Source organism: Nothoprocta perdicaria, unplaced genomic scaffold (assembly GCF_003342845.1).
Source record: "Nothoprocta perdicaria isolate Ctin4 unplaced genomic scaffold, notPer1 scaffold_98, whole genome shotgun sequence".
Taxonomy (NCBI): domain Eukaryota; kingdom Metazoa; phylum Chordata; class Aves; order Tinamiformes; family Tinamidae; genus Nothoprocta; species Nothoprocta perdicaria.
Window position 1 is genome coordinate 1,683,761 of NW_020456287.1, and position 16,556 is coordinate 1,700,316.

General features: G+C 46.5%; 1 protein-coding gene across 1 annotated transcript in view; it reads right to left on the minus strand.

Moving 5' to 3' along the window:
• The window catches only part of ATP7B (ATPase copper transporting beta), a 26,734-nt gene extending 17,182 nt beyond the window's left edge, over positions 1-9,552 (minus strand). Inside the window, exons 1-5 of the mRNA XM_026053307.1 lie at positions 9,304-9,552; positions 4,677-5,889; positions 3,069-3,224; positions 1,791-1,954; positions 980-1,141 (exon numbers count right to left, since the gene is read on the minus strand). Coding sequence (XP_025909092.1) covers positions 980-1,141; positions 1,791-1,954; positions 3,069-3,224; positions 4,677-5,889; positions 9,304-9,552 — 1,944 coding nt within the window. The remainder of the gene's footprint in view (positions 1-979; positions 1,142-1,790; positions 1,955-3,068; positions 3,225-4,676; positions 5,890-9,303) is intronic.
• Between the last annotated feature and the right edge of the window lie 7,004 nt (positions 9,553-16,556).

A 16,556-nucleotide genomic window follows, 5' to 3' on the forward strand; every position in this document is an offset into this window, starting at 1 on the left:
AAGAAAGGAAGAAAGGAAGAAAGGAAGAAAGGAAGAAAGGAAGAAAGGAAGAAAGGAAGAAAGGAAGAAAGGAAGAAAGGAAGAAAGGAAGAAAGAAAGAAAGAAAGAAAGAAAGAAAGAAAGAAAGAAAGAAAGAAAGAAAGAAAGAAAGAAAGAAAGAAAGCACAACACTTGCAAGCACAACACTTAACATTTATAGCTCTTTATGAGACACTTCTGCAGCAAGATGCACTTTACAGAACTACTCTGTAGGGCTGAACAGCCTGACACACACATGTTCATTACTGCTGCATCAATCTTATGGTTTTTTATGAGTAAATATTAAAGACCATGAAAGGAAAGGTCTTTGCCAGTCCCCAGACTATTCCCTGTGCATGCCCCCACATCACAAGTTTTCTTCACCTCTGGAGGAAGAGGGAACAATTTTGGTAAAACCTGGGCCTAGATAATGTCACAGCATTTGCAATCTGCATCATTACTGGGAAACTGGGATTTTTGCTTTAGGAGCTGTATGGCAAGTTGTTTTGCTTCAGACAGATCTTTGAATCCACACAGTAACAGATGTCAGGGTGTGCAGAGATGTGCATCACTTGCAGTGCTAACTGGATTCAGTTTCCTGCTGTGGCCAAACTTCATTTACAGAAATTTCTTTAGGCGTCAGGAAAAAGCAGTATATTTTTCTGAAGCACCAGCACTTCACAGAAATGACTAGAACGACAGCCAGGATGGGCACAAGACACTTTTACTAGACAGAGAGAGAAAAGTGGGGTTAATTCTTCGTTTTAGGATAACAACCTGTGAGGTTACACACAGCCATGAAGCCTGGCAGCTTCACCACAGAGGCAAGAACATAAAAACCTTTAGCAATAACCACTCATTTCCTGCAACAGTCAGGAAAGCCTCTCAAATATCAGCTGCTTCATTTTCTTAACAACTTCACCTTAAAACTGGTCTGACAGAAAGAAGTTCCAAAACCTACCTCAATTATTTTTATAATATCTCGTGGTCCTGTAACTTCAGGATCAAACTGGACGTGAGCTTTGCAAGTGGCAAGGGCAACTGAGGCATAGAATATGCCATTAGCTCTCATAAGCCTGGATTCAATATTGTGAACACAAGAAGCACAAGTCATCCCTGTAATCTAAGCAGAACATGATTTTATGGGTGGTTAGCAGGCTCTGGAAGTGGCATTTTTGATTGAATCAACATCACAGAATTACAGAGTCACAGAATGGTTATTGACGATTATTCAAGATTAACTTCATCTTGACAGTTTAAACTTCCCGTGGCTTCAAAAAGGCAAGCTCCCACTTTCTGGTCTTAGTGCGGGCCTAATTGCAGACTGCTGCTCTATGTCAGTGTCATAGGTATATTTTAGAGAGTAAAAATGGATTTCTGAAGAACCTGGCCATAGGATGAACAATTTACTGATGGCACCCAAAGATCTCAGACCCCTCTATAAAGCACTGGGCACTATTGTCAGGTATTTTATGATACATATTTTTAGGCACTCAGAGTCTGCACTTGTCGACAAAGGTGCCTTCACAGAAAAGTACTCTTTCTATTTTTATTTCTCCTGCTAAATGCACCTTTTATTTCAGCACCTTTGGACAAATTCTTCTAAAACAAATCGATTTGGGCTTTACAACAATAAAGAAATAATGGTCTTACTACCTGGAATGGAACTGCTGAAGCAACAGCTCTTTAAACAAAAACATCTGCAAGAAAACACTTCTTCCAAACCTGCCATCTCCCAATCCAACATATAATTTCAAACACACGTTACTCACAAGAAGCTCCACGCTTCCTTCTGTTTCAGTGGGATCTTCTATGACAGTCGCTTCAAAACCCAAATTCTCAATCAGCTGGGCTATTTCAAGAGGCTGTATGAACTCTGGCTTGTATTTTATCTCGGCTTTACCTGCCATCAGAGCTACCAACACTGAAACAATACCTGCAGGGACAACGAGCAAAACATAAAGATATTGTAGCTCCTTTGGGAAAAGCAAAACCAAACCAAACACCATCACAGGTGACATCAGTGTGGGCTGGAGCAACGCAGAGATGCTTCATGTCGAGTAAACTCTCTCTGCCTCCTTCTGGTGCTGTTCCCTGGGCAAAACAGCAAAGCTGTTACTGACATCTAGGCAGACTGCACTTCCCCTTGGCAAGAAGAGGAAGAGCAAAATTCAGAAAGGGAGGGAGGCAAATCTTGCTAAGAGCTAACAGAATAAAAAGACAGTTCATATGCAACATTTGCAATGACTTCTACAAGCTCTACCCAGGAAAAATCTAAACAAGATCCTCAGTACGAAGTTACTCCTTTCCTTGCCTTCCCTTACCTTCCCATAAATCTAAATCCAAATTTAGAATCTAAAAACAAAGTATAAAATCACAAGCAGCAAAATTATTCTGGAAGTGCTGATACTTTCTTGGATGTTTGTCTTGGGTGTTTGTCCCTCCTATCTCTTGGTAGGTAGGAAAGAGATAGTAAGCAAGCAAAGCCCTCCACCAGATGCCAGCACAAGGTGACACAGGCAGCCGTGCGGCTCCAGATCCCACTCGGCCTCTCAGCACTTCTAACCTGATAAGCACTGCTGATCCTGAGCTAGTGTAATCACCCCAGCCATTGCCAGGACCGTGTATTTATTTGTACCTGCCTGTGCAAACGTGCCCTGAGGGGTAAGTTTCACATCACAAAATATGTCAAGGCCCCCAATAGCTCTGGTGGAGACGGATTGCTCTGCAAAGCAGCAAGGCCCGGCATATTACATGAGACCAATTACTCCACTCTGGAGCTTTATTTGATCACATTTTGTTAATATGCTTCTGATCATATTGCAAGAGCTTAATGTCATGAAGAAGACAGTAGGTCCATCAGGTCTGGCCATCAACTTTCCTGAATGCAGTAGCACAGTTAAATAAGGACATTGCTACATGAGCACTGAGAACGTGTAGTCCACTTCACTTCAGGGTGTTCTAACACAGCCTTTCCCTGAACCCCCCAGAACGCCTTTGCTGCCTGGCAGCCCCTTAAAGCCTCCCCATGGGAATGTTGCGGCTCTTACCGTCTTCCCTCTGCAGATTCCTCTCGATGGCAGACACACAGGAGGCGCAGGTCATGCCTGTGATTTGCAGGAAGCACTTCTGGGCCGGCGCGGCGCGGGCCGCGGCGCCGGGGCTGCCGTCCGGGCGCTGCGCGTCTGCCCCGGCCGCAGCTGCGTCTGAAGGAAACGCACGGAGAAGAGGACAAGCACAGCACAGTGGGAGAGCAGGACGCACAACAAGCAAGCAGGGCACGTGTTTATCCACCATGCAAAGCCTTTCAGGTGTTTGAAAGGTGACATGTTCATTTGGGCCTCTTCTTAGAAATTATATACGCTATTTTATCAATATACTCACACTAGTAACACTAGTGCACACAGTGCATTGCCATTTAATTCTAACTCTACAGAACTGTGAAGTTTTCTAGATCTAAATGCCGATTTCAACACGGAGATGTAACACCTACACTCAGGAAACACTACAGGGTGACCCCATGGTGCTCCTCCAGCACTGACCTCACACGTGCTCTGCTCCTGTTGCCTTCTATGCACAACTCCTAGCGCTTCATCTCAGACCATGAAGAAAAAAAGTTTAGTTTCTCAGCATTTTCTCCTCATGGCACAACATTTCAGGGGCAAGCACTGCATGAATAAGTGGTCAAAGGACTTGGCAGCCTACAGATCTCCTCACCTACAGGCCTGCCGTGATCGTTTTTGCTCTTTACACCCAGCAAAAGCTCCTGGCTCCAGCTACATTCACAGACCCTCTCGCTCGGGCAGAAGGCATGTGCAAAGGGGCAAGAGTTTCTTCTAAACATTTCATATATAGGGCTCCTGTTTTTTTTTTTACAGGCAGATAAACAGCTCCCCCCAGATTATGAAACAAATTATTCACTTCTCCTTTCTCATAGCAGTCCCTACAAATTCAGAAGGGTTGGTCTCCTGAGCAAGGCTAACAGTGTTTGGTCTCTTCTGATTGAACTAGCTCATTCCATGCAAACCACATCAGTAGCTCAAAGCAAATCTGTTCTGAGTTGAAGCAGTTAAATATTTCTGCTTCACAGCAACTTCTTCAGCATTGAGCACAAGTGTAGAAGTAGAAACTGAGAAGTAGCTGACAACTAAATTGTCTTCTCTCACCAGGGAGAACACACATCTTGGCACTTATCTTGCTGGACATTAAGACTTAGGTCCCTGGTAAATATCCCCAAGAAATAACGGTGAAAGACTAGGGCATTATAATTTCAGATAGGAAAAAAAGGCATTTTAAATGAAAAGTGCTGCATTAAGTTTGCATCTTTTACAACTTTAGAATGCAAATTAAAATATTGATAGATTTACTTTGGCAGCTCATAGATGTAAAGATGAAACCTACTTCAGTGTGCAAGGGGTTCTGCCATTTAAAAGACATTGCACCAGCTTCCAAACCTTCTGGCTTCATAACGTAACTCAACTCTTCCACCCACCACTGCAGCTATGGAGGTTGAAATAAAGTGTTTCACAGATGAAATGCTAAGTGACATGCGACTGGAGAAAATCTAACACCAATGCAATGTGTTAAAACCTGCTCTCCAGAAGACAGTCTCACGGCCTAGCCTGGAATGGTGTTCACGGAAGGAAAACCACTGTTACCTGTGAGAACCGTCACGTCAAACCCCATGTCTTCTATGGCAGCTCTTAACTCTTCTGCGCTGGTCAGAGTGGAATCGTAACGCACGGTGCCAGTCCCCTCAGCCAGGGAAACCGCTACGTGCTGCACCCCTTTCCTGGCAGACACCGTCCCCTCGATGGACTGCGCGCAGGAGCCGCAGCTCATGCCCTCAATGTGAAGGACGGCGGTGCTTGGCCTCCCCGGCGGCCGCTCTCCGGGGTGAGCCCGGGGCGCCGGGGCGGCACCGTCGCCGGCCTCGGCGCCGCTCGGGAGGCGCACGCGGAAGCGGCCGGGCGGGAGGCCCTCGATGGCTTGCTGCAGCGCCCGCAGGGTGAGCGAGCCGGGGCTGTAGTGCACGACGGCGCGCCGCTGCTCCAGGGACACCTGGATGCTGTGCACGCCGGGCAGGGCCGCGATGCTCCCCTCGATGTTGCGCACGCAGGCCTGGCACCGCATGCCCTCGATGTGCACGGCAGCCGTGCTGCCCGTCCCGCCAGCCGCTGGGGCTGCCCCACCGCTGTCCACAGGCGCCGGCGGGGCCTTGGCGGCGGCCTCCCGCAGGCGGCCCACGCCGAGCGCGCCCAGCTTCAAGGGGGCCGACCGGCTCTTGACGGTGCAGGCGTAGCCCAGGTTGTTGATGTGGCCCTTGAGCTCTTCGGGCTGAATGAGGTACGGGTAATGAGCAACAACCGCCTCTTGGTTCCCAAGGGACACCTTGACTCTGACGACGCCGTTCAGCTTCCTAACGTTGCCCTCGATGGTGCTCACGCAGGACTGGCACGTCATGCCTTCCACCCGCAGCTTCGTCACGGCCTCTTGCGAGCCCGGCCCCACCGGGGCCACCGGCCGCGATCTCTCTTCCGCGACGCTCGCCTCGAAGCCCATCTCCTGGATTTCAAGGCAAATCTGCTCAGGACTTGTTTCCGACGGCACATACTTTATTACGGCGTTGTTCTGCTCCAAGGAGGCTTTAATGCTCACGATGCCTTTCACCGTGGAAATTCGGCCTTCTATGGATTGCACGCAAGAGTGGCAAGTCATGCCCTGCACGTTGACTGCAACCGTGTGGGTCTGAGCAGATGAAGAGGGCACCGTTTCTAAGCTCTCCTCGTAGCCCATGTTGTCGAAAGCAAAATTCTCTTTCATGGTGGGTTCCTGAGCACAGCCGGGAGGAGAATCGGTCTTGGACAAAGCCTAAAGAGAAAAAGGAAAAATAAAAATAAAATGTATAGATCCTTTTCCCCGTGAAAGCAGCAGCATTCTGCATAAAAGTGCAGTATATTCCACTGGAAGATGTCACGATGTTCATTTACACTCTCAAAGCCTTAGGAGTTAGCTCTGTACAGGGTTACGAATCAGCCCCTGGAACTCCTCTTGGGCAGCAATTTTGATACATTCAAGTAGGGCTGCAAGAACAAAGTTGTCTGAATATTCCCAACCCACTCATTTAAAATGTAAATACCCTATGGCCACCAAGCATATTCATCACACAACGCAAGCTCTGCTCCTCACAGCACATGGCCACCTGCTCAAAGGTTCACAGGAGAGAGGAGTCCGAATGGTTTTCAACAGATGCTCAGAGCCAGCTCAGTTTGGTCCCCAACCCATTATTCTTACTAGGACTTAAGAACAAAAGAAAGAGAGAAGAGAAGAGAAAGCAGGCTCAGGAATTAGCCAAGAGTCTGGAATCAGCACGTGCAGGAGGACTGGCTGCCTAAAGTCTGAACAGCTGTATGTGCACCCACAAGTGTCTGTGTTGTCTGCATATACATAGATCTTCTAATTTAAAACCTGCATCTGACACATATGAAGAAAAAAAAAACTTGTATCACATACAGATATTTCCACTATAGTTTAGTTTCCCAAGACCCAGAAATTTTTCACAGGTTAAGAAGTTGATAAGATCAGGAGAGAACACATTTTTTTTGTTGTTGTTGTTTGTTTGTTTAACTACTTGCTTTAGAGTATCTGTGAAGCCTTTGCTGTTGCTTAACAGTTTCAGGAAAAGAAGATTGTCAGGAGACAGGGCATGGATAAGCAGGGGTGTATTTTGGGGAAGAGGGGTTTCTACACTAGAGCAGAGGAAAACAGCAAGTTACTGTAAAGCTGTGAACACGAGGCATGCAGGCCTTAAGCACATACTATGTCTCAGAAGGGCTTCTTGATGCCAGCTAAGAATTACATATAAGATGGCACCTAGGAGGCTGTAATTCAGAGGGACCATCTGCAAGAAGATCAGAGACATTCTCATCTCAGAGGTGCCAAGACGAGTCTGGGTTGTTTGGATAACAACACCGGGGTTCAAGCCCTGCTCACTCGTTGGGTGGCAAGAAGAGCAGAGCACCCAGCTGATCCTGGAGCTGCACAGCCGATCACTTCCCGGGCATTAACCCTCCTCATGGCTTCTAAAGGGAGCGTACGTGAGGCCTGCTTGCTCTGCAAGTTTCAAGCATATTTTAACGGTGACTGTGCAAAAGCTATGTAAATTATGAAAATGTGAAATTACGACAATTATTTCCCTGCTGTTCTGCACATACAAGCTGCAACTCAACATGCAAAACAACCCAAGAATCTAGTCTGTCTGCTTCCGACTGCGACTCTAGTGTGAAAACTAAGAACCCCTGTGAGAAGCAGGTTATGAAGCTCCTGGTGTTCACGTGGCCAGGGATGCCCTGGGCGGAGGGCCAAGCACTGTGTCCTCTCCTCATTTCCGACTTTTGGAAGAAGGAGGTGTAAGCAGGAGGCCCTCAGGCCATGGTCCTGAGCCCAGGCACCCCTTTCCAACCCCTTGTCCAAATTCGGACACGGGGCAGCAGCATCTCACCTTAACAGTTTTAGTCACAGATGCTTCTCCTTGTGCTGGTCCACAGGGATAGCCATTTTCAGATCCAGAAATTCAAGACCTGGACTCATAAGCAAATTGCCAAGCCATCAACTGACAAGGAAATGAGGCCTGGCCCATTCAGTTATTTCCCTTCCCCTATTTCCCTTGCACTCACCAACAAACGCCACCTCTCAGTGCACTTTTTGCCCCGTCATCTCCAAAGGCTTTGGCTTGTCCATCTCCCAGTGCGTAACAGGCTGAAACCAGATCCCGCCCTCTTGCCTTCAAGCACACAACTTCCAAAGAGTTATCTTATCTGTGTCACTGTTTTCCCTCTCCTCTCGGCTCTTTCACAATCTGCTGATTCACGTCTTTGGAGCCAGGCTGCCAGTAACACACAGCTGAAAAGCCACATGCTATTAATTAAATGCTTCACATATTTTCCTGGTTTGCTATGGTTGGCCAGGGAACAAGAAACAAGGTCAGAGCGGGAATATCGGAGGTCCAGGAAGCTTCAAACTTCCCAGCATTTCTGCAGGCAGGCAGGAGGCAAAAATACAGCCCCGATTCCCCTTGGCAAATTTCAGTACAGCTCATCCACCCATCTTGTTAGCAAATATCCTTTAAAGGTTTCAGATTTAATGGCTTAGTGGCAGTTCTTGATTCTTCACCAAGGGAAAAAACAACTCCTCGCTACCCCTATAGGTCACAATTTGATGAAAATACTTCTTTAAAGCAGCATGGTGCTCTTGGTTTCAAAATACTAAAGAAGTCACTATAATGCATCTGCCAAGTGTCTGTCACTCTCATTTGGGAACAGTATAGAAGATGCAGAAAGATTTATGTAGATGCAGCTAGTCTTACTAAATATCCCCGCACATCGTATTGAACAAACCTATGGGGCTCCAATATAAGCAATGGGATGTATTCCAATGAACAGAGTACAGAAAAGAGATCACAGGGCAGAAGAAAGTTACGTCATGATTGTCCTATAGTAAATATGAGAAGTAACTAGAGATAGAAAAATCCTTGGGGTATACCTGGTTCGGCCTCGCTTATTTCTTTCTAGTCTGACACTAGTTATTTAAGCCATTCTAAGCTTATAAGGTTTCAGAGAACACAGTACTTGCTTTGAGACTTTATTTTCCTTAAGTATATACACTGATCTAAATTACACTTCTGTCATTTATGCTAAATTACGCTATGTCATTACGCCTCTTAAATAGCAAAAACTTTTATGACCAGTAAACTCCATATTTTTATCCACACAGATCCTTCCAAAGGCTCTTCCCCACAATAACTAATCTACAAAACTACAATACGATTATATACAATATGGGATTAAAAAAAATGCCACAAACGCATTGCCAAGAATTTTTGCTAGTGTCCACTGAGTGGTTATGGATAAACTGCTTACCTACAATCATGGCTCTTTCACATTTCTGCAGTGTCTCTTATGACAGAGACTAGCCTAGTATGATGGACTTCTCACTACTCGTGTAATTACAGTTCAAAAGGGGGCAATACTTGTATGATTCCTAACTGGGAGAATCATTGTTGTTGTTAGAGGTGCAGCTGACAAAAGGCTCCTGAGTTAATGCTGCATTACTCACTATTAACATTTGCTTTCAGGTTCCCTTTTGAGGCTCTCCGTGGGACAGGAGCGCGCTGGGGATTCGAACAACTCAGTGTCCGTCGGGACAGCACAGGGGTTCACGAGCCACGGAGGGCGAGCTCTGCCGCACGCCCTGCAGCCGGGACCCCGCGCGCCCCGGCGCACTGACCTGGCTTCCAGCCGTGCCGACTCCTGCCATTCCCATGGGGAAACTCGGCAGAACTTTCTCTTCTTCCCGCAAGCCGCCGCTTGCCTTCCCGGGAGGGCCCGGCATGGGCTTGGCGCCGATAATCAGCAGTTCAGGCACATCGCGAGCCGCCTGCCGCTTGCGGACAGACACCAGCGTGATGTTTCTGTTGTTCAGAGTCGCCAGGCAGGACGGTTCCCTTCTCATTTTCTTGTCCCCTTTCCTCTCCATTCCCCGCGCGGGCTTTAAAGCCGGCAGCGTGAGGAAAGCTCCTTGCTGCCGTGGGGCTCCGCTGGCGGCGAGCGCGGCCGAGGCCGCCTCTCACGAGCTGCTCAAACATGACCCGCGCGCCGGTGCATAATTAACCCGGGGCCTGGCGCGCGGTCCCGCGGCGGCGCCGCGCTGCCACCTCCGCCGGGGATTGAGTTACGAGCGATCCCTTGGGGGAAACACGGCCCCGCCGAACGCTCCGCTCGGGCCGCCGATGCTCTCGTCAGGGAGATCCCTGCTCTGCAGGTCTTCCGCTCGTTTAGAGTACAAAAACCGTCATGCAAACCCTCAAAGCACAATATTTATGTTGTTTTTAATACATCTCTTTACCACTGCCAAGTTTTATTTAGAGAGAAGGAAGCAATCAGTATCAGGAAGTAAAAGCTACCCTGTTCAACTCTGGTAAACCTGTTTCCCCTTAAACCTTCCCGTAAACTTCTGGAAAGTTGAGTTTGGACCATCCTAGGCACCATCCCTAGAAGTGCCTCGAGCCAAGACCTTCCTATAGGATGGCCTGCACATTAAACAAGGAAATTGCAGCGCTCTCTTCTTGGTTTCTCAGTGGGACCTGTTGAGGTCCACAAAGCCCAGAGAAGTTCAGTCCACTCTCAAATACCCCCCCGTAATGCACGCCCAAGGAAAGGCCATGCAAGGAATTTATTTTGCTAGCTAGCAAAAATCCTGTGTTTCCAAGAAGGGCCAACATTAATGCCATATCTACTCTCTATCTGATTCTACAGTTGATGATTGTCACATTTTTGTACCATCAGATGAGAAGAAAGCAACAAGAATGGTTCATGTCAATGAGAGTCTTCCCAGAAAAAAATTCCAACTATTGTTGCAGCATCATTTTGTATCATTGCCTCACTATACGAGATCTCTGTTAATATTAAACCCAAATAAGGTTATTTTGGCAATGTTTCGAGAATTGGCCCTCCTAGAGTATTACTAGAAAAGTGGAGAATCTGAATTTGCTCTATACTATTAATTACACATTTTTTAAAAAATCTCATTTTCTGGGGGAACTCCAGGGGAGCTGTTTCTGAAAAAGAAAAGATTGTGCTAAAGAAAGTATTTTCAGGAATTACTGATTTGGAAACAATAATGAGAAAGTTACACAATTTGAATTATGTGAAATTTAGCAATCTTTTCATTTTAGGTTTTGTTTATAACTTCAGGTCAAAATAGCAAAGCTCAACTTAGGTTGAAGCAATAAACACCTGTTTAGTAAGTATTTTCACTCATGTTCCTTTTTTTTTTTTTTCCTCCAACTTCTGAGCAATTTTAAGGTACAATCTGTTTGCTAGGTTGACTCCAAAACCAGTGGAGACAAGATCCTAGTGCTTCCGTAGCCGCTTGCTTTGGTAGGATTCTGTATGCTGATCTGAAGGAAGAGAAGAAACCCCCAGGGTTGTGTTTTCAATGAGCTGAGTTCACAAGGCATTCACCCGCATTAACAAGATTTGGCTGCACAATATTTTCTTTAATTCTGCAGATGGGTAGAACATATGATACATGTGAACATATCTGGATGATTTAGAGCAACTAATGCAGCTGAAGGCTCCAGCAAAGACACCCAGCTACAGCAAATTAAGCCAGCTGATTCATGGAAACACGAGCAGCTCTTGGGACAGGAGGTACCATTCACAAAGCAGAAACATCTAACCACCTTGTAAAGCAAGCCAGAATTCCAGTTTCCTGAGGAAACCAGGCTGAAAGCTCAGAGGTCCTGTCCGATCGCAGCTACTCTGCTTCTCTCGTGGCTTAGGAGTGGATTCAGGAAGGGATCCCAAGCCACATTCATGGACCTCAAGCCACAGGAGCAAAGCAGCTCACTCAGCTGCCTGCTGCCCAAAGCTGCTCATTTCCAGACTGTTTTCCCAGCCCCTTCTGGCTCCATTAGCAGCTGATGTGGATTGTGCCAGCTGCCTACCCGAGGTTAACATTGTAGTGAAGGCTCAAGTGCTCGGTCCCACCCGATAACAGCAACATCCCCTGGTTCCAGGCTAGGTTTTGCACAGCTTCAGTGTTTCACTGGGGAGAACCACGCAGATTTGATAGTGGGAAATTTAGATGGCAAATACAAAAGCTTCATCATGTCTTAACAGTTCTCTGATAGTGGTCAGGTAAGGGTTTTTTTTTAATTTTTCTACCCCAAAAATGAAGAATATTTCCAGAAAATTAAATGCCTTTGATTTAAAGCCGCAAGGCTTGATAAAATGTGGGTTTTCCTCCTCTTGGGCACTTCCTGGAGGCATTAGTCCCTAGCTTTAAAGGATGATCCACCTCATTTCTAATCCCCTTAGGCACCTCGCCCAAACACAGCCCCATAAAATATTCTTAACAATGCCCTGAAAGATGAGTAGCTGCGTTCCCAGTAAGAGCAGGGGGCCTGGAGATAAGGGGATCACATTGCCTTAATCTGACGGCAGACAAGAGGAACCGGTTCAGATGGTGTCAGTGTAGCACAAGGGGACACACCGGTTCCAACACAGCACTTCAGAAAGGCAGCCTGGCCTTGAAAGGTAAATTAGTAGCTTTCCCGTTCTCCGTGTCAGACATCTGAAATGCAATCCATCCCGAGGCATACAAACAATGCAAGAGGCTAAAAAAACACAAGAGATGTGACATCTGGCTGTATTTTTGGTTCTTTTTCCTTTGTCTTTAGGATGCACTTAGTTAAAATTTGGGAGTTTTTCCCCTGTCTCAACAGGGTGGGAGCAGCCTGGGGTTTTCACACATCCTACGATGCAGGCAGGCACTGGAGCTCTAAGGAAGAACAAAAAAGCAAGGACAGGCAAAATGCCCAACACCACCCCAAGCACCCACCTTGATAACTCAGTGTTATCAGCAAGTTGCTGACAACATTCCTGGGACTGGGGGGAAACAACCTGTAAAACACTCAGTCCTTCTGTGAAAACTTCTCATCAGACGATGTAAACTAACAAGCAAGGAGCTATTAAGCACGTGCTGTTTCTCCTCAAGCAATCCCATGTCCCTTCTCAGTCCTTTTTCATTCATGCTACGTGATACAAGCCACATTTTGCTCATGGAAGTCAGTCAGCTCCAGCTAGAAGTTTAGCGGTCGAGTTCTGGATGCATCACAACGTCTTTGACCCTTCCAGATTGACCAGCGTACTACAGAAAAAGAACCCAACCTTTTATCACTAGAGAGGCAACGAACTCGGCGTCCTTCCCTCCTCAACTACGTTTGCTGTCAGTTTTGAGCCATGAGATCAGAAAGGAAATTCCTTGGCTACAACACTGTGAGAAAACTGGCAGCCAGGAGATAGGCAGCTGTCCCCACAGGGTGAATGGTGAACACAGAGTGATTGGTCCACACGTTTCTCCCAGCAAATAAGGGAGCAAATAAGCAATATTCTTTCTTGAACTATAAGAACAACAACAACAAAAAAAAGCAGCTTTAGTTAACTGTAAAATACAAGGAATCAAATTCATACCTGCTACGAGTAATATTGCGTGGGAGTTGATGGCCTCATTTCAGACCAAATCAGGTCGACTTTGGCTTCGGCTTTTCAGGAAGTGGACTTAGTCTTCTCTAAATATTTAAAAAACCTTTGTTTGCTCTAACCCAGGAGAGCTCCACAGAGTGTCTCTGTTGTACCAGGGCCTGAAAACACATGCTAATTTTCTTTATGTTACGACTGCTAATAGGGCTGCAGGCTGCTTGGACTTGGTACTTTGCCTTCCGTGGCGTTGATTTCATTATGGTAATTTCGGTTATCTGCCCACTAAGGCCCCAGCAGTTTGTTGTAAAGCACTTGGAAACAACAAGGCTGATCCTACAGGAAGAGACGCACCTTTTCGGTCAGAGTTTAAGTGCAAAGGACATTTGCCAGTTGTATGAGTTAATTCAAGTCCATAACGTTCATTTACCTCCTATTAAGTGTGGCAATAGCAGCACCAAAACGGTGTTTTAACTCCTGTGTTTCCCACTGCTCTAAACTATATGAAGTTGCCCGTGCTTCTCTTTTGCCCAGAGCTAGTTCTACTTGTGAAGTTTGAACAGAATCTTTTTATTATTCACTCAGATGCAAAGAAACATCATGTTAACCACCTTCACTACAGTATTTCAAACTTGAGCATGAGTAATGTTCCCAAAGTAATTATTTTCAGCAGGCTAATTTTAGAAGACAGGAAGACCTATTACTAGAAAGACCAATTACTACCAGTCACTGCTAAAGATGGTAACTTTAGTCACCTGCATTTGCTGTTCACATTTAGAAATAAGACTCAAGCTCTTAATTCCAATTTTGTTTTGTAGATTCCTCAGTATTTGCTCAGCTTCTTAAAAATATCTTTTATGCTGGTTTTGAATAGCAAAAGGAATGAGATCCTGGATTGCATTTAAGTAAATGAGAAGATAGATTTGGGGATTTTTAGTTTTTGAAGCTATTTACCTGGTTGCAGGTAACAGCAGGCCCTAAAAAGCCCACAAATAATTTTTTATCCTCTACAGATCAGCAATGTGAGGCCTGGGCCTTAAATGCCACTCATATAAAATATATTCCCTCTAATGTGCCTGGCTATAAGTTCACACCATTTAGATTTACTTAGTTCCTCCCCAGCATTTGTTTGCTCTCACCCTATCACCCTTGCAGTCTTATTGGACAGGCAAGGGATTTCACTTTGATGAGACATTGGACATTCTGATGAGGCACCTGATAAACCACACAAAGCACATCTTATTTGATAAGGATAAAAAAAAAAAAAAAAAAAAAAAAAAGGAATGTAACTCTGATTTAAGCCTGTATTTCTGGTTCTACAGCCAGTGTTTAATCCCAAGCCAAACTCTGAATAAAAGGAAATAAAATCACTTTCATCTCAGGAGAGAGAGAATAGAGCATCCCGTGTTTGCATGACAAATGCCATGTCTAAACACACACAAACAGCCCCTACAGGGGCGGGCTGGGCACACAAAGGCGAGCTCAAACTCCGGTTCTCTAACTCCGGTTTCTAGCTGCCTGTTGGAAATAACCTTTCCCAACAGCGAGGGGTTCCTGACAGCTTCCCTAGCACTAAGGAAGTGTCGCACTGTGCTCGTCACCGGTGCACGGCACGCGGGCTCCTCCGGCATCCCGTTGCCCTGGCTCCCTCCCTGCTGCTCCGGCTGCCCCGGAGGGGAGAGCAGAGCCCGGCTGGGGCGACGTGGGGACCCTTCAGTCCATCTTGGGCTGGACGCCGCTTCGAGGACGCCACACAGCCCCCGTGGGGCCAAGGCCGCTGCCCTCCCCACTCGCATGATTTTCAGGGAAGGGATGGGATTCAGGGCCTCCTAAACCCCTCTCAGGCCTCACGTGTTGTTTCTTCCCGATTCTCCATTTTTAAAAATGAGCGGAGAAGCAAAAAATAAAAAGGAGAGCAACAAAGATGATTAAGGGACTGGAACATCTCCCATACGAGGAAAGACTGAGTGATTTGGGTCTGTTTTCTCTGGAGAAGAGAAGGCCGAGAGGGAATCTAATCAATATGTGTAAGCACATGAAGGAGGAATGTAGGGAGGAAGGGACCAAGCTCTTCTCAGTGGTGGCCAGAGACAGGACAAGGGGAAATGGATGCAAGTTGCAGCACTGGCAGCTCCATCTCTATGTGAGGAGGAACTTCTTCCCTGTGAGCGTGACACAGCCCTGGAACAGGCTGCCCAGGGAGGCTGTGGAGTCTCCTTCTCTGGAGATCTCCCAAACCCGCCTGGATGCCGCCCTGTGCCCCGTGCTCCAGCCGGGGGTTGGACTAGATGATCTCTAGACGTTTCTTCCAACTTAAATGATTCTGTGAAGGTATTTGTTGTCATTTTTTCCCTGCTGAGGTGCCTACTGATAAACCCACCATGTTGCATCAAGTCACAACCACTCTTCTCCATGAGCAGTGGAGAAGAATTCAGATGGAAATGCCAGAGCAAAACCAGCAGGCATGGCTGAACGTGCCAACAGATAGAGGAAACTTCTGCTACCAGTCTGAAGCAGGGCCACCCCACATCCTCGGTGGAGGAAGACAAAACATTTAAAGAAAATGACAATGCAGAGCAAAATTCTCTTTGCAAGTCTGAAACATTCCTGAATTTGAATTTGCAGTCAAAAACATGTCTTCAAATGCATAAATTTTTCTCTCTTTTTTCTTTTCGGTGTATATCTTGGATCATCAGAACTAAATAGCACTGCAAAAATAGTCTCTTTTTATTGGATGAACACACAGAAGGAATTTGAGACAGTTGTCTCCTACAAGAAATGGTTCCTGGAAGCTTGTGATTTTAAAGAAAAATGCCAAAAAAAAAAAAAGCCCAAAGCCTTCCAGCAGTGAGGGTTTTTTTCATCTCTCAGCAACCACTTGACATGTTCAGAGTTTCCCTGAGCCTGTTCTACAAAAAAATGGGATGTTTCTTCCAAACTAGTGCATTGAGCAGCTCAGCAGAAAACACCATCCTGAGAGTTGCTGAGCAACCTCCTGAGATTTATTAACTGCCCTTAGTTTCCAGGGATGCAGAGCTGGAAATGCAGCCACCAGCTCGTTTATCTGCTGCTCCCGTGGGTTATCTCTGCTAGGAAAAAAAGGCAGCGTGTCAGGGAACCACTTCTAAGCAGCCCTAGTTCACACTCCAGAGAAGTGTTGTCTGAAACTGCAGTATGGGAAAGACGCCGACCTTTTCCAGCTTGCTTTATCCCCGGAACAGGGAATAAAAAGGTCAGGGGAGGTAACAGGGCACAGTGCCTGCATGTCTCATGTCTGGGCTAGCCAAGCAGCCTCTTCCAGTAACAGGAACTCCCCCTTGTCCTGGTCAGCAGCCAGTTTCTGGCTTCTTTTCCGGCTGCTCAGCGCCAAGGAGCCAGGCGCGAGTGTGGAGTGATGAACCCTGCCTTGCCCTGCGTTGCCCGGAATGAGCTGGATTTTCACCTGGACAGGCTCCTCGGGCAGGTTAACAGCAAACACCAACACACGCTCAAAGGCAT